The 18986-nt window shown below is 46.0% G+C and overlaps 1 protein-coding gene across 1 annotated transcript in view; it reads left to right on the top strand.

Moving 5' to 3' along the window:
* STAT5B (signal transducer and activator of transcription 5B) overlaps nucleotides 1-18279 on the top strand; it is a 45731-nt gene extending 27452 nt beyond the window's left edge. The window contains exons 15-21 of the mRNA XM_006156008.3: nucleotides 6457-6663; nucleotides 8965-9059; nucleotides 9721-9851; nucleotides 11722-11892; nucleotides 14856-14907; nucleotides 15180-15284; nucleotides 15763-18279. Of these exons, the coding sequence (XP_006156070.1) occupies nucleotides 6457-6663; nucleotides 8965-9059; nucleotides 9721-9851; nucleotides 11722-11892; nucleotides 14856-14907; nucleotides 15180-15284; nucleotides 15763-15889 (888 nt within the window). The 3' untranslated portion in view covers nucleotides 15890-18279. The remainder of the gene's footprint in view (nucleotides 1-6456; nucleotides 6664-8964; nucleotides 9060-9720; nucleotides 9852-11721; nucleotides 11893-14855; nucleotides 14908-15179; nucleotides 15285-15762) is intronic.
* The last annotated feature ends 707 nt before the right edge of the window (nucleotides 18280-18986 follow it).

Here is an 18986-nt window from a genome sequence, read left to right as displayed (position 1 = left end):
CTGTCTTTCTGGTGAGCGCACGCGCCCAATAGCAAAAACCTTTCCAAAAAAATATTTGAGGGGATCTTCATAAATTCATGGAAAATGCATATTATGGATAAAAACTATGCATGGACTTAAAAATATTTTGGTACTAAAATAAATGTATACTTTAATTTCATTTTTCTCTAAAAAAATGAAAATTTAAAATACAAAGGCCCCTCAGCTTTTTTAAGAGAGCTTTTTTGCTGTAGGTTGCATGTGCTCACCAGAGAGACAGAGACAGAAAGCTAGAAATCACCCCCCTGGGGGGGGAATGGCCACTCTGGAATCCTTTCTCCTCACTTCTCCTCTTGGGGTTTTGGGCATGCATACACAGGTGCCCAGCTTGAGTTTTAAGCTCCCGGGTCTGAGATTCTAACCACAGTCGACTACGGGGGAGTCCAACAACGTAACCATTGCGCCATCTGCTGGTCCTGTCCCCTCATATTTTATTTGGCTGATAGCTCCTCTAGATGACATGTTTTACTAACCTTCTTTATTTCTTCCTACTCTAAATATCCTCCCTACCCCATGTGCTCCGAGGCCCTGATTGAAGCCCATCTCTGTCTGGTTTGCAGTGATTACAGCGGCGAGATCCTGAACAACTGCTGCGTCATGGAGTATCACCAGGCCACAGGCACCCTCAGCGCCCACTTCAGGAACATGGTGAGGCTGGGAGAAGAGGAAACACAGTTTGTCGCTGTCCATTCGAGGGCTTTATCGTCTTCCATTTCTCCTTCGTAGTCCCTGAAGCGAATCAAGAGGTCTGACCGTCGCGGAGCAGAGTCGGTGACAGAAGAAAAATTTACAATCCTGTTTGAGTCACAGTTTAGTGTTGGTGGGAATGAACTGGTCTTTCAAGTCAAGGTGAAGTCCTTCCTCCGCTCTGTGTGTGTGTCTATGTGTGAGATACTTCACGGGACAAAAGACCATGGGTCAAATTGTATCTTCTTTTTGAATATTGATTAACAGAAAATGGGGAGGCTACATCCTTAGAATTGTATGTCTTAGAGTCTCCTAAGACATGAATAAGTAATAACAGACTGGAATAACTGCAGGTGTAGGTAAAAAATGAATCATGAGAGACATTACTCAGCATAAATTGAGTGAAGAGCGTGGTAAGATTTAAACATTTGCTGCTTGTTATTTTTTTTTCCCAGAAATGTTATTATACTCTTTTCGCTCTTGTTTTCCATGGAATTTTGGGAAACTGACTCCATCCTTCAGAAATATCTACGTAACGTGACTTGTAAAAATATCAGCCATGTCTGAGATTACGCCAGTGTGAAAAGTCATTTTATTCATAGGACTGTTCCAATTCTATATTCGAGGGTGACATTTACTGCAACTTGGAGAACAAAAGTATTGTGACAATAAGAAAAACAGAAAGGGACGCACTTGAGGCTGTGAGAGCTCAGTCTCCTCTCTGTCTTTTTAGACCCTGTCCCTCCCAGTGGTGGTGATTGTTCACGGCAGCCAGGACAACAATGCGACGGCCACCGTCCTCTGGGACAATGCGTTTGCAGAGCCTGTGAGTGGATTCCTTGGGCTTGTGGAGCTCAAGATCTCAATGCTGGTGTCATGAATATCTTTCATATTTCTTCTTCCAAAAAACATTTTAAAAATGCTGTTATCCTAGGAGAGAAAGAATGTGGTAAGCGGAAGAGATATGAGCTTAACAAATGAGGCCGAGACCTCTGCCACCTCCTCACTCTGTGGCCAAGGGCAGCTCACTTGATCTCCCTGAGCTTTAGTTCCCAGTAAGAGTCTGCAGTACAGGGACAGTGTCATACAGTGGCATGGGTGGGAAGATTAAGTCTGATAATATGGAAAATGCTCATCACACAGACAGTACTCAATACATGTTCATTTGAATCCTAGGTAAGACCGTGAATGGGATTTGGGATTCCTAGGTTCCTTCTGGAAGTGGGACCTCTCAGGAGGTCACTTTAGCTTAGAAGCTGCTGTATGTCATCTTGCTTTTAATAAAGGAGAATGACTTTAAATGTCCTTTCCAGATTTTAGATTCCGTGATTTGTACCAAGTCTCTCATGAGGAGAGACCGAAGGCATGGATATAGGTTTGTGGGTGTATGTGCCTAGTGCTATCTGAGTACCCCTAGAGCACTCTCTGAAGCATTGCCCAACATCTCAGTGGACAGAGGTCTATGCAGTACATACTTCTAGTACAGAGGAGTCCGCAATGCATCAGAGAAGGGTTAGCACTAGACAGGCCCCAGAGTGTAGTGGTTAAGCACTGAGCAGTGAAGGCTGGATCCCATAGGGTCGACTGTGGCTAGGATCCTAATGGGGTCGAAAAGTGGTGAAAAATGCAGCGTCACTAGGCCCCATTGGGGTGGGGTGGGGGTGCCCCCCCCCCCCCCCCCCCCCGCCATTCTGGCTTTTACAAATAAAAGAGTTACCATTATTTGGGACATAATAGTATGTGCTTCTCTAATGGCTGATGCGAAAGTTCTTAGCATTCCCAACAATCCTCTTTAGAGAAAAATATTGAACTATAAAGGTGAGATTTTTTTATGAGATTCTACTGTGCTATGCTATAGACCTTTATTTCAAGGCTGCTGCTGCTTTTTTTTTTTTTTTTTTAGCTGTTTTTGCTATAGGGCGCATGCACTCGCCTGAAAGACAGAAAGAGACAGAGATACAGAAAGCAAGAAATCACCCCCCGGGGGGATGGCCACGCTGCAATCCCTTCTCCTCCATTCTCCTCTCAGGATCTTGGGCATGCATGCACACACGCCCGGCGTGAGTTTAAGCCACCAGGTCCGAGACTCAAACTGCGGTCAACTACACAGGAGTTCAGCGGCATAGCCATTATGCTAACTACTGGTCCCTAAGGCTTCTTTTAAAAAATACCTATGTGCAGCTTGCCCTGATAAGCCTCTTGGAAAAGATTACCACATTGTTTCTTATCTCCTTCCCTGCCTGTCCGAAGATTTCACTGCTTGTGTAGTTTAGGCACTTTCTGTAACATGTCTACCAAGCAGCTTGTCTAAGTTGGTAAACATTTTTACATCTTCAGTTATGTTAATGACCAATGTACATCTGATGCGATTTTCATTTATTTTGTTTATTTATTTTTGCCATAAGGCACATGTACTCTCTGTAGAGAGAAAGAGAGAGACAATGAGAGGGAAAGTGAGAAGTCACCCTTTTAGGGGTGACGGCCATGATGCAGTCCTTTCTCCTCCATTCTCCTGCTGGGATTTGGGCATGTACACATGCATGCCCAGTTTTCAGGCCACCAGGTCTGGGGCTAACTGCAGTGAGCCATGTAGGAATCCAGCACCTTAACCACCACGCCACCCTCTGGCCCCACATCTGATGCTATTTTAGAAATAAATACTTGTAAAAATGTATTATATAGATCTATTTGCCTACTTGACTGTCAAAAGTACATTTCAGCATTGTTTATACTAGCTGAAGACTATTACTTAGATTCCCATCTATGGGGGTCTGATAAAATACGGTATTATTCTTCCATAATATAGATTGTTTGGCAGCCATACAAAGTAATGAGTAATTTCTTTATGTGCTGATATGATACTGTCTCAGAAACAGTATTAAGTGTGGCACATATATTGCTATGGAATACGATTCAGCCATGAAATATAAGACCCTGGCATTTAATAGAAAGTGGGGGACCAGCAGTTGGCGTAATGGCTATGTCGCTGGACTCCCATGTAGTCAACCGCGGTTCACATCCCGGACCCGGTGGCTTAAAACTCAACGCCGGGCGCATGTGCGTGTGTGTCCAAGATCCCGAGAGGAGAATGGAGGAGACGGGATTGCGGCGTAGCCCTCCCCCTTGGGGTGTGATTTCTCGCTTTCTGTCTCTGTCTCTGTCTGTCTGGCGAGTACACGCGCCCTATAGCAAAAACCTCTCCAAAAAAAGAAAAACAAAGAGAATTAAAATAATCTAAAAAAGTGAAAAGCTGTTTGCTGATGATAATATGGATAGTAATGTCTTTGTCTTAACTGATATGCATGGTTAATTGTGCTGGAAAAAGAAATGTTATATACTGTAAAGATATATTGATTAAATGTAATATAAAAAAATAACAAGAGAGAAAGAAAAGAAATAGTATTAGGACCAGAAGTTGGTGTAATGGCTGTGTTGCTAGACTCCCACGTAGTCGACCACGGTTCGAGCTCTGAACCCCGTGGAGTGCCAGGCAGGTGTGCGTGCGTGCCCAAGATCCCAAGAGGAGAATGGAGAAGGGATTGTAGCATGGCCATCCCCCCTGGGGGGTGACTTCTCGCTTTCTGTCTCTCTGTCTCTCTCTGTCTTTCTGGCATGCACCCTATAACAAAAACCTCTCCCCCAAAAAAGAAAAGAAACAGTATTAAGTGAAAAAAGAGAGATGCAGGACATTGGGTTTTGAGCGACCATTTGTGTTTGGGAGCAAAAGGAAAAATTGTAGGTAATTTCAGGCATGTATTGAGTATGTTTGGCAATATACTCAAGGAATTAGATTAGATGTCTTTGAGGAAAAGAACCAGATTGCTGGGGAACAAGGATAAGAAGTGACTTCACTGTATGCCTGTCTGTACTTTTTTTCCCAAAGTTTTTTTGCCATAGGGCATGTACACTCACCAAAGAGAGACAGAGACAGAGTGAGAGGGGAAGTGAGAAATCAGCCCCTGGAGGAATAACCACATGCAATCCCTTCTTTTTCATTCTCCTCTAGGAATTTTGGGCATGCACACACACATACCTGGTGTGATTTTCAAGCCGCCAAGTCCAGGACTTGAAGCATGGTCAGCCATGTGTGAGTCTAGTGCCTTAACCACCACACCACCTGCTGGCCTCCCCTCTGTGCTTTTTTAAACTTTACATCAAGTGAAGAAATTACTTATTCAAAAGAAAATGTTGTAACAAAATAAAGTGAAATACTCTCACTGAATGGGATAAAAAGCAATTTGTTAAAAATCTGTATTCTGGGGGCAACAGATGGCAAAGCATATTTCAAGTCCCAGACCTGGTGGCTTGAAAAATGCCGAGTGGATCGGAACCAGCAGTTAGCGTAATGGCTATGTTGCTGGATTCCCACGTAGTCGACCGCGGTTCGTGTCCCGGACCCGGTGGCTTAGAACTCCCACTGGGCACGTGTGCGTGCGTGCCCAAGATCCTGAAAGGAGAATGGAGGAGAAGGGATTGCAGCGTGACCATCCCCCCTGGGGGGTGATTTCTCGTTTTCTGTCTCTATGTCTCTCTTTGTCTGGCGAGCACACGCGCCCTATAGTGAAAACCTCTCCAGAAAAAAAAAAAAAAATGCCGAGTGCATGTGCATGTGTGCCCAAAATACCAAGGGGAGAATGGAGAAGGAATTGCAGATAGCCATCCTCCCGGACGATGATTTCTCACTTTTCCTCTCACTGTCTCTGTCTCTCTGTCTGGCTAGCGCACGTACCCTGAGGCAAAAGCCTCTTTTTAAAAAATCCATATTCTGAATCAGTTTTTCTTTTTTTAGGAATTATTTATTTATTTATTTTTATTTATCATTTTTTAAAATTTGACCAGAGAGAGAGAGAGAGAAAGGAAGAAAGCAAGATGCCAGGTCTGAGACTTGAATCGTGGTTGGCCATGTAGGAATCCAACACCTTTAACCACCATGCCACCTGCCGGCCCCTTTTTTTTTTTAGAGAAATTTTTGGTATAGGGCACGTGTGCTCACTGGAGAGACAAAGTGAGAAACCCTCCCCAGGGGGGTGAATATACTGTAATCCCTTCTCCTCTATTCTCCTTTTGGGATTTTAGGCACACACATGCATGCACACACATGCACGCACACACGTGCCCAGTTGTTTTAAGCCACTGTGTCTGGGACTCGAACTGCAGTTGACTACATGGGAGTCCAGCAACATAATCATTACTCCATCTGCTGGTCTCCTGAATCAGTTTTCAATAAAATTGTCTAGCTCTCCATTTTCACTCTTCCAAACCTCGCTGTTTCCCTTTGAGCTAGAGTTCTTGGCGAAGAAACCAAGAGCAAGTGTTAGACATGAGTTTCTCACTCTCGCTCTACCTAGAGAGCCAGTCTTTTCGATTTCTCAGTTTCCAATGAGTTTACAATGTAAGAGTCGGACCTTGGTTATGTTTTGTTTTCCAGTGAGTTTACAATGTAAGAGTCAGACCTTGGTAGGATTAGTCTGTAGGTTTAGCAACTCATTTCCAAAACAGCAGAGAGCATGAGATTATCCTCTCTTCATGTGTGAAGAAGTAAAATGGAACCCTCTGAACATCACAGAACTGCATCTACCCCTCACCCCCCAAAAAAGCAAGTTTGAATTCTCAGGCTCAGCAAGACAAACGTTTGGAGCTACTTCTAGCCATCGATGTTTTTCTTTTGTGGCTTGAGGGAATAAATCATGCAACTGTTTTCTCATAAAAGTCTGGCCTCCCTCCCTCTAGGGCAGGGTGCCATTTGCCGTGCCTGACAAAGTGCTGTGGCCGCAGCTGTGTGAGGCGCTCAACATGAAATTCAAGGCCGAAGTGCAGAGCAACCGGGGCCTGACCAAGGAGAACCTCGTGTTCCTGGCGCAGAAACTGTTCCATAACAGCAGCAGCCACCTCGAGGACTATAACAACATGTCCGTGTCCTGGTCCCAGTTCAACAGGGTGAGGAGCGGCCGCCCCCCGCTGTTAGATCAGTCCCTGTAAACCAGATGCCTTCCGGTGTCTCCCCGCCCTGGGCCCTCGTTCTTCATGTTTCTAGAACAGACGTAGATGGGCAACTTGGACGTAATCCAGGACTCATATGGAAAGGCACATTGCGTGTTTTAAGTTAGGCTTTGTGTACAGTTAATGCAGTTTTGTCTTTATAAAAGAGGCAGAGCAAAGCAAATGTTAACACAGCTCAAGAAGTAAAGTTTTGATTGGAATACCATAGCTCAGTCCCATTCACTTTTTTATTATTACTTTTTTTTTTATTTGACCAGAGAGGGAGGGAAAGTGAGCAAGCAATCTACCAGGTCTGGGACTTGAACTGCAATCAGCCATGCGGGTGTCCAGCACTTTAACCCCACTGCCACCTGCTGCACCCAATGTTAACACAGCTCAAGAAGTAAAGTTTTGATTGGAATACCATAGCTCAGTCCCATTCACTTTTTTATTATTACTTTTTTTTTTATTTGACCAGAGAGGGAGGGAAAGTGAGCAAGCAATCTACCAGGTCTGGGACTTGAACTGCAATCAGCCATGCGGGTGTCCAGCACTTTAACCCCACTGCCACCTGCTGCACCCCCTTTACTCTTTGATGCCTCCTGATGTACAGGTTGACCTCCTGTGAGACCGTCAACCCACAAAAGGGACATGGATAAAAGAAACTTCTTTAAGCATCTGGCAATTAAAAAGTCACATGTCAAATCTTTGACTGATTTTAAATTTAACATTTTTTTTTAGTTTATCAGAGGGTGTACATGGTCGCTGGAATGAGAAAGAGGGAAAGTGAGAAACATGTGTGTTCCCCATTCCATGAGGAATGGTCACGTCGCAATCCCTTCTCCATTTCTCCCTCCTTTCAGGATTTTGGGCATACATTGCCCACGGGCCCGGTGTGTTTTTCAAGCTGCCAGATCAGGTATTCAAACTGCCCAGCTGGCCATGTGGGATCCAGCTCATGTAACCACCAGGCCACGGTCCTTTAAATGTAACTTTTCTACTTTTTTTGTTTTTAAACAATTGGCAGGTGGCACTTGTGCTTGCTGGAGAAACAGGAGAGAGAGAAAGCACCCCACAATTGGACATAGTTACACCAAAATTCTTTCTCCATTTCTCCATTCTATAGAGATTGGGAGGCACACACCAGGTGTTTGTTTTTAAAGAATTATTTATTTATCATAATTATTATTTTTTTAACTTACTATAGGGCATGTGTGCTCACTAGAGAGAGACAGAGGGAAAGTGAGAAAGCAAGCTGCCTGGTCTGGGACTTAAACCACTGTTGGCCACGTGGGAGTCCAATGCTTTAACCATCATGCCACCCACTGGCCCTGCTGGTATGTTTTATCAAGCTGCTGGGGTCGGGATTCAAACAGTACAATCAGCCATATGGGATCTGGGCCACAGGCTGATCCAACTTTCCTTATGTCCCCTAGTCCCTTAAATTTTTTTTTGAAGAATTATTTGTTTTATTTATTATTATTTTGCATGAGTTTCGCCATGGAGAGAGAAAGAAAGCAAGCTTCCAAGTCCAGGACTTGAACCTCAGTTATCCATGTGGGAATTCCAGCACCTTAACCACCACACCACCTGCTGGTCCCTGTTCCTTAACTGTTTTAAATACCCTTAATTCAGAGAGCTCATGGTCTCAGTCTTTTAGATGGTGTTGCATTAACAAGTTGGCCAATGCTGGTAGTAGGAGGTTTGATAAGGGAAACAGGTGGTCTCAATGGTCTATCTTTGCCATAGCAGTAAAGCCTCTGCCTTCTAATTGAATTAAATAGCTCCATTTTGCTGACAGCAGCTGGGAACATCTGCGTGATGAAGCCATCCTGCGGCCTTACAGTGTGGTCTAGGCCTGTTCAGATGTGTATCAGTTGGGCTTCTTGTTAAAATGTAGACCGATTCAGCAGGTCTGAGACAAAGCCTGAATTTTTTCCTTTCTCAGAAGCTCCTGGGGGTTGTCAATGCTGCTGATACAGACCACGCATTGAAAATAGCAAGGGGCTAGTCCGCCCAGATCCAGGTGAAAGTGTTCCCCGCAGGGCCCAGTGGGCATTGGTAATGACACTTCATTATGTTCCCTTTCTTTCCCCTTCTCCTCTCCATTCTGGTTTTTTATTGTAGGACCATTTGGTTAAGGGGAGGCAGGTATATTTATATGCTTTATTTGCCATTTAACTTTTGAAAACTGAAGTAGATGCAGTAATACTTCAAGCCTTCCTGTTTTCTTATGCTCATTGTTCTGTCTTCAACCAGGAGAATTTACCAGGACGGAATTACACCTTCTGGCAGTGGTTTGATGGTGTGATGGAAGTGTTAAAGAAACATCTCAAGCCTCACTGGAATGATGGGTGAGAATCACTTCCTCTTTTTGTTTTTTGTTTTTGTTTTTTTTGGAGAGGTTTTTGCTATAGGACACGTGCACTCACCAGAAAAAAAGAGATAGACAGAAAGTGAGAAATCACCCCCCAGGGCAGATAGCCACACCACGGTCTCTTCTCCTCCATTTTCCTCTTGGGATCTTGGGCATACATGCACACACACCCGGCATGAGTTTAAGCCACCAGGTCCAGGACTCAAATTGCAGTTGACTACATGGGAGTCCAACGATGTAGCCATCATGCCATCTGCTGGTCCCAAGAATCACTTCTTTGTGGTGTGTGTTTTGTTTTAGCTGTAGGGCACATGCACTTACAAGAGAGACAGAGACAGAGGGAAAGGAGAAAGCACTCCCTACCCCATGGGGAACGGTCACACCACAATCCCCTCTCCTCCATCTTTTCCTCCTTTGGGATGTTGGGCACATGTGCATATGTGCCCCACAGGTCTCTCAAGCCATCAGGCCCAGGGCTTAACCCACATGGCCAGTCATGTGCGATCTAGCTGCTCCAACCAGCAGGCCATGGAGCTGGTCTGAGAATTATCAATTAATCAGCAGTAGAGCATGAGGGTCTTCTTTCTGACATTAATACATCATCCTCTGCTTCTGCTCCTTTGGCCTTTGTGAACCAGGGCTATTTTGGGTTTTGTGAACAAGCAGCAGGCTCATGACCTGCTCATTAACAAGCCAGATGGGACCTTCCTGCTGCGATTCAGTGACTCGGAGATTGGGGGCATCACCATTGCTTGGAAGTTTGACTCTCGTGAGTACCCCACCTTTTTAAGACCCGTCTTGACTGTCTGTCCAAAGATATTCCCTTCTATTGCAAAATTAACAGTTTTTTGAGTACTTATTTGTTGGGGCCAGTACTAACAAAGAAGAATGAAAATATAGCTGTGACATAGCTGTTTGTCATGTGGCAGCCTATGGAAAACCCTGTTATGGGAAATAGTTACTAATTTCAGGAAACAAAAAAATAGAACCATGACACGGGTACCTGCATACAGCAGTCTGCACACAATCAATGGCTTCCCTTTTGAAGTATTTGACTTTTTATTGTTCCACCTGGAGCTTATTTCAGTGAAAGATTTTGTTGATGGGTTGGAGTCCTTAGAATAGAAATAAACTATTTCAATTATTCCTTTATCTGAATTTACATAAGAATATTGCCTTTGGCCATCTCTATCCAAAAATGCTAGCTCTTTCCTCTGACTCTCATGATAAGAAAAGAGCAGTTTCTTTTTTTGGGGGGGAGGGGAAAGGTTTTTGCTGTAGGGTACATGCACTCTCCAGAAAGACAGAGACAGAGGGACAGAAAGCAAGAAAGCACCCCCCAGGGGGGAATGGCCACACCGCAGTCTCTTCTCTTCCATTATCCTCTTGGGATCTTGGGCACACATGCACATGCACCTGGAGTGAGTTTAAGCCGCCAGGTCCGGGACTCGAACCACAGTCGACTACATGGGAGTCCAGCAGCATAGCCATTAACGCCAACTGCTGGTCTCAGAAAAGAGTAGTTTCTAGTTTGTTTTTTGTGACCGAAACATTTTAATAGCTTTTTTTCCTTTTTTTGCTATAGGACGTGTGCTTGCCAGACAGAGAGAGAGAAAGTGAAAAATCACCCCCCGGGGGAAATGGCCACACCACAGTCCCCTCTCCTCCATTCCCCTCTTGGGATCTTTGGCACACACGCACATGTGCCTGGCATGATTCTCAAGCTACCAGGTCTGGAACTTGAATTGCTAAATCAGCCATGTGAAATCCAACACCTTAACCTCCACATCACCTGCTGGTCCCACATTTCTTTTAAAGAATTATTGTATTTCTGGGGAACCAGCAGTTAGCATAATGGCTATGTCGCTGGACTCCCACGTAGTTGACTGCGGTTCACGTCCCGGACCCGATGGCTTAAAACTCACGCCGGGCGCGTGTGCGTGCGTGCCCAGGATCCCGGGAGGAGAATGGAGGAGAAGGGATTGCGGCATGACCATCCCCTCTGGGGGGTGATTTCTCGCTTTCTATCTCTGTGTCTCTGTCTGTCTGGCGAGCGCACGCACCCTATAGTGAAAAAAACCTCTCCAAAAAAAAAAAAAAAATTATTTTATTTCAAATTTATTTTTTATTATTATTTTCCAATGTGACCAGAGAGAGACAGACAGGGAGGGAAGTAAAAAGGGAAGCCACCGGGTCCAGGACTTGAACCACAGTTGGCCATGTGGGAGCCCAGCGCCTTTAACTACCATGCCATCTGCTAGTCTCCTGGCCCCACATTTTAATAGCTTTTAATAGCTCTTCTCTTTCCTCTGGCTAGTGGCATGCTCCCTAGCTTTCTTCCATACTTTTGTAGAGAGAATCGAGGTCAGGGTATATAAAAACTGTTTCTTCCAGAGAAGGAAGGTGGAATACTACTTGAACTTGAAATTACCTGACATCATTGGAACTGTGGGGGAGTGAGGCGTTCATCACCTGCTTTTCTACCCACAGCTTTAAAATACTGTTTCTGTTATTTTGAAATCGAGGTTGCTTTTGGGACAATTTTAATGGAAAGCTCGACTTTGCAGTATATTTTGAGTTTTAAGATTTCTTGTTTCAAAATCATGTTTAGAATGTGATTATTCTGTTTATTAATTTAGAGGAAAGAATGTTTTGGAATCTGATGCCTTTTACCACCAGAGACTTTTCCATTCGGTCCCTGGCTGACCGCTTAGGGGACTTGAGTTACCTTATCTACGTGTTTCCCGATCGGCCGAAGGATGAAGTGTACTCCAAGTATTACACACCAGTTCCATGCGAGCCTGCCACTGGTAAAAATGTTCGCATTCTGATTGGATTATGTTGTGGGTTTTGTGATATTTTTGTTGTGTGTGTGAGTGTGCGTGTGTGTGTGCGTGTGTGTGTGTGTTTCTCTTGCCTAGAAAACCTGCACAATTAGCGTTCTGCTACTGCTGTTTGAACAGTATCCAGGATAGATGTAAACCCCAGACTGTGTTCTTCGGTCATTCAGAAAACATTTGTGCCGCTGATCTCCAATGCCAAACTAAAAGAACAAATTCTTTTCTGTGTTTCTAAATTTTACCTGAGAATGTGTGTGCTCACCAGAGAGAGAAAGAGGAGTGAGAGAACACCCTCGTGAGGAATGGTCATACTACAGTCCCTCCTTCTTCTCTCCCTCCTTTTGGGATTTTGGGTGCCTGGCATGTTTCTCACACTGCTGTGTCTAAGACTCGAACCGTGCAGTTGGCCATGTAGGCGCCATCCACCTTAACCACCACACCACTGGCTGGCCTAGGAACAAATTGTGTCTAACACAAGCATAGCTCAAACAAAATTAGCTAGATAGAGATTTGTTTTTCTGTAATGGAAAGGTTTGCTGTTTTCTGGGCCTAGAAGTGTTACATATTTATTGTAAAAATTTCAGAAAAGTGTAAAAAAGAAAACAGACACTGTACCTGTCACATCCGGAGGTGACCTGCAAACAATGCAGTGGCTGTTCTTCCGCTCTGCATGGATAGTGTTCCTCCTTCAGTTCACTGTCAGGTGCTTACTCAGAACTTCCTGTGTGGAAGGTATGATCTAGCAGAAGGAAGGCAATGAACAAGTAAACAAACAGATATATTTATTTAGAAATAAATGCTTTGAAGAAAAATAAAGTAAGGTAAAGCGATAGAGGGGCGAGGGAGGAGAGAGTGGGTAGCATCTCAAAAGGAAGGTCAGAGAAGGCTTCTGTGAGGAGGCACTATTTGACTACAAAGTACAGAAACTGGCTTTTTTCTTCCCTTTTTTTTTTTTTAACAAGAGGTTTTTGCCTTAGGGCACATGTGGCACCAGACAAAGCGAGAGAGACAGACAGACAATGAGAGGGAAAGTGAGAAATCCCCACCCTCCCGGGGGGATGGCCATGCTGCAGTCCCTTCCCCACCATTCTCCTTCCAGGATCTGGGGCACATATGCACACACGCCAAGCCACCAGATCTGGGACTCAAACAGTGATTGACCATGAGGGAGTCCAGTGACATAACCATTGCACCATCTGCTGGCCCCAGAAGCTGGCTTTCTTACAGAGATCTAGAGAAAAAACATTCAAGGCTGAGATGAAAACCGTAAAAACCCTGAGACAGGAGTTGAGCTTGGTGTGTCTGAAAAGCTTTATGAGAGCCAAGGAGGCCAGAACCAGCTGAGCAAGGAATAGGGTGATAGGAGCTGAAGTCAGAGCACTTCCATTCTTGGAGTTCAAGGTGAAAGGTTTGGGTGTGGGTCATACTACATAAAATCTTTTGTGAGCTGATACTGTTTTCACTTAAATGTATATCCCGGACCAAGTTACAGGTCAGTAAATGCTATTTCCCACCATCGTGATGACTGACCGAGTTCCCTTATATGGTCACTCCAAGATGTATTCCTTATTGCTTAAGATACTTGCAATTTCAGTTACTCACTTTTTTTGGTTATGATTAATGTTAAGATAACCTGGTACATGCATCTTGCATTCATTTTCTTAGCACACATTTCTAAAGTAGAATCTGTGTCAAAGAGTATGTACCTTTTTTATTTTGAGGTTTTTTGCCACAGGATGCATGCGCTCACCAGAGAGAGACAGATAGACAAAGAGAGGGAAAGTGAGAAATAACCCTCCAGAGGGATGACCGTGCTGCAATCCCTTGTCCTCCATTCTTCCTCTCTGGATTTTGAGCACATATACACACGTGCCCAGTGTGATTTTCAAGCTGCCACCTGGCCTGGGACTAGAACTGCGGTCAGCCATGTAAAAGTCCAATGCCTTAGGACCAGCCAATGATGTAATGGGTACATTGCTGGAAACAGCCAGTGACAAGGACATTGGTTCTTCCAGTGGTTTCCATTTCGGGGTCTCACATTCTTTTCTATGACTGCACATGTGTCCTCTGTGATCTCCCACTGCCCGTCTTAATTTCGTTCCCTGGGACACAGAACAAATCCCATTCCTCTGCTGCATCTTTAGCTTTAATCTTTTAGAGATATATTTTTTCTTTTTATAACTAGGATGTAACTAATGCTTGACTTTGACTTATAGTGAAATACCTATTTTTTGTAGTTTGAAGATTTTATTAAAACATCCAAGCCAACATGGAAAATATCTTGACTTTTTTTTTTTTTTTTGCTAAAAGGTGTGCACTCACCAGAGAGAAGGGAGAGAGAGAGAGAGGAGAAAGCAATCCCCATAGGGAATGTTTATGCTGCAGTCCCTTCTCCGTCTCTCCATCCTGTTAGGATGTTGAGTATGCGTGCACACGTGCTCAGCACATTTCTGAAGCTACTGGACCTGGAACCAGGTAGTTGGCCATGTGGGATCCAGCCACTTGACCCACCACGCCATGGAGCCGGCCTAGTAACCTGATATTTTGTTTTGTTGTTGAGCTTCTTGTCTGCCAGATCTTCCTAACAGATATGTCTTAGCCTAAGATACAATTAGGGGGTTGAGCCCTGGCCTAAGAAAACGTGTGATTCTTGGCCCAGGCGTGGCACAGCACTGGTGGGGTGTTCTGCAGTGCTGGAAGCTGTAAAGATCAGGGTTCAGTTCCCGGTTCACCTCTATGTGCCAGACCTATGTGTGAGCCAGTGACCCTGGCTGGGAAGGCTGGGGGAGGGAAACCCTGCTGAGGGTGCATGTCTTTCTCTTGCTCAATAAATAAATAAACTTTTTTTTTTAAGAAAAAGGACGTGATTCTTAAGGAAGATCACATTTTCATTTCATTTGAGAACTTTCTCACCACTGTTCTCTCCTTGGCAGCTAAAGCCGTTGACGGGTATGTGAAGCCACAGATCAAGCAGGTGGTCCCCGAGTAAGTGTCCAGGGACCGACTCTGGTCTTCTGCTGTCACCTTGGGTTCTCCTCCCCACACTGCCACCCTCCCATCCCTAGGCCAGTATTCTGATGTCCTGGGAACCCTGGCTCAGCCCTGGGAGGGAAGTGGGCTTGGCCGTGCCCCAGGCCAAGCACCTTCTTTGTCCTTCTTTACCCTGAAAAAGTCTTAAAGATGCCCCCCAAGTCCCTGCCTAAGGCAGCTGCTACCCAGGCTCCCTGCAGCTGGGCTCTGCTTCCCTTCCTCTGCAGGTTTGTGAACGCATCCGCGGACGCCGGAGCCAGCGCCACCTACATGGACCAGGCCCCCTCCCCAGCCGTGTGCGCCCCGACTCACTATAACATGTACCCACAGAAGTAGGTTGTGTTCTCCGGGGTCTGCAGGGGAGGACCTGGGGACTTGGCCTCTGGGTAGAGCCCCGAGAGCTGGTGGGCAGAGCAGCCCAGGGCTCTTCCAGGTCTGAGGGCACCGGCTCAGGCCTGGCTCTGGCCTATGGGAGGAAGAGATTCATGAAGAAGATAGTGGTAGTTTAGAGGGGGCTTGGGCAAACATCATCTGCCCCTCTCGAAGTGGAGTTAGTCTTGCTCTGAGGGCCGAGTAGACTGATGTGTCCGGACAGCCAGTACAGGACAACTAGGAGGTGACGAGTCAGTCTCTCCATGCAGCTAGCAAAAGCTGCTCCCAGTGTCCCCATCACTAGTTCTTTTCAGGCCTGAGGCTGAGGGGACGGGCAATATTAGGCTGCTCACCTGGTAGGCTGCAGGGTTTGGGGTGGTCTCCGACCAGCTTATCCTCTCCCCCTTCATCTCTTTTTTTTTTTCTTTTCCTCCCAAGCCCCGACTCTGTTCTTGACACGGATGGAGATTTTGATCTGGAAGACACAATGGACGTGGCGCGGCGGGTGGAAGAGCTCTTGGGCCGACCGATGGACAGTCAGTGGGTCCCTCACGCACAGTCGTGACCCGACCTCGCCGCCTTCAGCTTCTCCGTCCTCGCCAGGGGAATTACTCTGTGGATGTTTTAATTCCATGAATCGCTTCTCTTTGGAAACAATACTCATAATGTGAAGTGTTAATACTAGTTGTGACTTTAGTGTCTCTGTGCATGGTGGCACCAGTGAAGGGAGTGTGTGTGCGTGTGTGCGTGTGTGCGTATGCGTGTAAGTTTGCACGTCGTGGTGTTTCTCCCCCAGCTGTCGAGAGGTTAGCTGCAGATTGACGCCACAGATAGAGGCCATGCTTGTTCTTGCCTTGTGTGAGAAGGCAGTTCGTTCTGTGAGCCCGGAACTTAGCTGTGTGTCCGAGGGGTGGCTGTGCGAGTCGGGCAGAGGCAGGAGGCAGCACCTCCTCCCTGCTAAGTCCGCCGCTCTGTCCGCCAAGCAGACAGAAACCATGACTGCTTTTCTTCTGAATAGGTAACTGCCTGTTGGCAAAGAAGGCTGGTTCTCCTCCTTCCTTGTCCCCATCCCTGTGTTCTTGGGTTGGAATGGGGAAAGGGGCAGCAGACCAAGGTTGCTGGGCACCGGAAGTCACAGATGTTGGATGGGTTTTCAAATGGGTTAGCACATAATTTGTCTAAACGTTCTCTTTGTCCTTCCCTCCCTCCTCGCCCCCCTTCCCTTCCTCTCTCTGGAATTGCCGCTCAGTTCTGTGTGTGCTCATGTGGAGGCACATTTGAGGAAGTCAGAGGAAAGAAAGGGTCATGTAAGAGCCTGCCGTGCACTCTCCGTTGCGGAGGGAATGCCTTCCCTGGCTCCCAGGCGCTGAGAGTGTTGCTTGTAACCCAGGGACACTGCCATTCTGGTCTGTTCATCCTTCCTCCGTGCTGCTGGAGACACCGTCTGGTCTGGGGTTTTCTTAATGCTTATTGACAATGGCTTTTTGCAAATGTCGAATGGTGTTTTTGTTTCTAAATCGGGTGTTTCTTGTTTTCCCTTCCCACCCTGACTTGACATCAGAATTCCCTCTTCCTGCAGCAGGACCTGGGTCATTGGTACCCAGTCACCTCATTTCTTTTCACTGTTGACACATGATGTCTTGAGGAAGAGGTGGCAGGGGTGTGGTCTGCACCTGGGGCCAGCTTGTCCAGCAGTGGTCACCCTGCTTTGGGGTGCGGTGTCATGCATAGCTGATTTGGGGAAATGCAGCCAGTGGGTTTGCTGGGAAGCTCGGTAAAGTATAAAAACTAGGCCTCAGCACAACCCACCATTCCTTCTGTAGCTTTACCAGAAGGGAGGAATGGGCCATGGCAGGTGGGGGGAGGCGTGCGCAGGTGTAGCTGACAGGTAGGGCCTCAAAGTCCCCCCTGGACCCCCTCTCCAGAGGAAGGGCATGACCACACCCAGGAGAGGATGGCCCTAAAAACCTTATTTTTATACATTCAAGTAAATAAACATATTTTTTTTACAAAAATAACTTCTAAACTTATCAGTGTTTTGCTGTTAAAGGAAAAGATTCCTCTATAGTAAATTATTTATTGGAAGATGACTTTTTTCAAAGCTGCTGTTTGCCTGGGCTTGGTTTCATACACTGATTTATTTTTCTAGAATTGCTGCCTCTGAGGAGCGGACTGGCCCTCCAGGATATGACTCTTGCCTATCCCTTCAGAGTCGATTAGAACTCCCACCACAAGGGGGCTTGTGGGGGAAGGTGGCAAGGAAAGCCTCAACACTCAGGGCCCCAGGCTTTCTGAGCCCTCCCCGGCCCTCGGACATCACCAGCATTGGGCCTCCTTGTTCCAGTGACAGTGGCAGGGGTGGGGCCCGACTTGCTTTCGGATGGCTGGTGGACCCAGTGCCAGGGCCCACTGAGGGGAGAGCAGCCGGGCAGTCCCAGGCAGCCCCGGCTCATGTTAGAGCTGGCATGGGGACTGGGGGGAAGAGGGCCAACCAGTGCAGCTTCCCTGGTGCGGGGCTCCCAGGCCGAGCTGCCCTCGAGTTTACTGAGGCTGGGCCTAGGGATGGGAGAGATTCCAAATGAAAGGCGCACGCGCTATCTGCATTGTATTTTCTCTCTTCTCCCTGTCCTGCAAACCACAAGAGGAGGCCACAGCGAGTCTTGACCCCCTCGGCCTCTCACCCACTCCCAGACCCACCCACACAGGTCCTCAAATGTCTCCGCTCAATGTGTGGGATGTGCAGGGTTTTGTAGGGGGGTGGGGGAGACTAAAAACGAATATAACTTAAAAGTATACTTTTTATAATTTTTCTTTTTAAAACTTTGTGAAATTCAAATACATATTTTAGTGTCAAGGCAGATTAGTATACAGCCACCAAAAAAGTATTGTGTACAATTTGGGGCAGTCACAAATTGTGTATTTTATGTTACAATAAAGACTTCCTCTGAAAGGACAGTATTGAGTCTTGGTTTTATTTCCATCCCATGGTGTGGGCTTTAATTGGCTTTCATGTACATCGTAAGTGTGACTCTGAAAAACAGAAGGAGCTGGGAATTGGCTGCCTCGGCGGGTGTGGCACTAGTTCTGATGACAGGGCATTTCTTCTTGCTCCTGTAATGTTCTGAAAGTTAGAATGACAGCCTTCATCTCCTGGCCTCCTCACACTCTTCCTGCTAGGAAGCTCATCCTTGACACTTGGCGCATTTAGAGCGCCTGCCCAGAGCCAGGCACTGCCACCTGGATGCTTGAGGAAAGGCAGCTAACAACCGTTGTGATGGGACGTAGGTTCACGCTTCCATAAAGGCATTCCCCAGGTCTTACAGAAGAACAAGGGGACCAACAATGAAGAACTTGAACTGACTTTTTTTTTTAAAGAATTATTTAATTTTATTTATCATTATTATTTTTAAATTTGCTGCAGGACACATATGCTCACTAGAAAGGCGGGGGGAAGCGGGTGGGGGCAAGAAAGCAAACTGCCAGGTCTGGGACTCAAACTGTAGTCAGCCATGTGGGAGTCCAACACCTTAACCACCACATCACCTGCTGGCCCCTAAGCTTTTTATTTTTGGAACTATTTATTTAATTTTATTATTATTGTTTTCCAGTTTGCTATAGGGTACATAGACTCACAAGAGAGAGAGAGAGAAAGTGAGAAAGCA

The sequence above is a fragment of the Tupaia chinensis genome, unplaced genomic scaffold (genome assembly GCF_000334495.1).
Source record: "Tupaia chinensis unplaced genomic scaffold, TupChi_1.0 Scaffold000477_1, whole genome shotgun sequence".
Classification (NCBI taxonomy): domain Eukaryota; kingdom Metazoa; phylum Chordata; class Mammalia; order Scandentia; family Tupaiidae; genus Tupaia; species Tupaia belangeri.
Note: the sequence above shows the minus strand (reverse complement) of the source record. Positions and strands in the feature narration are given on the sequence as shown.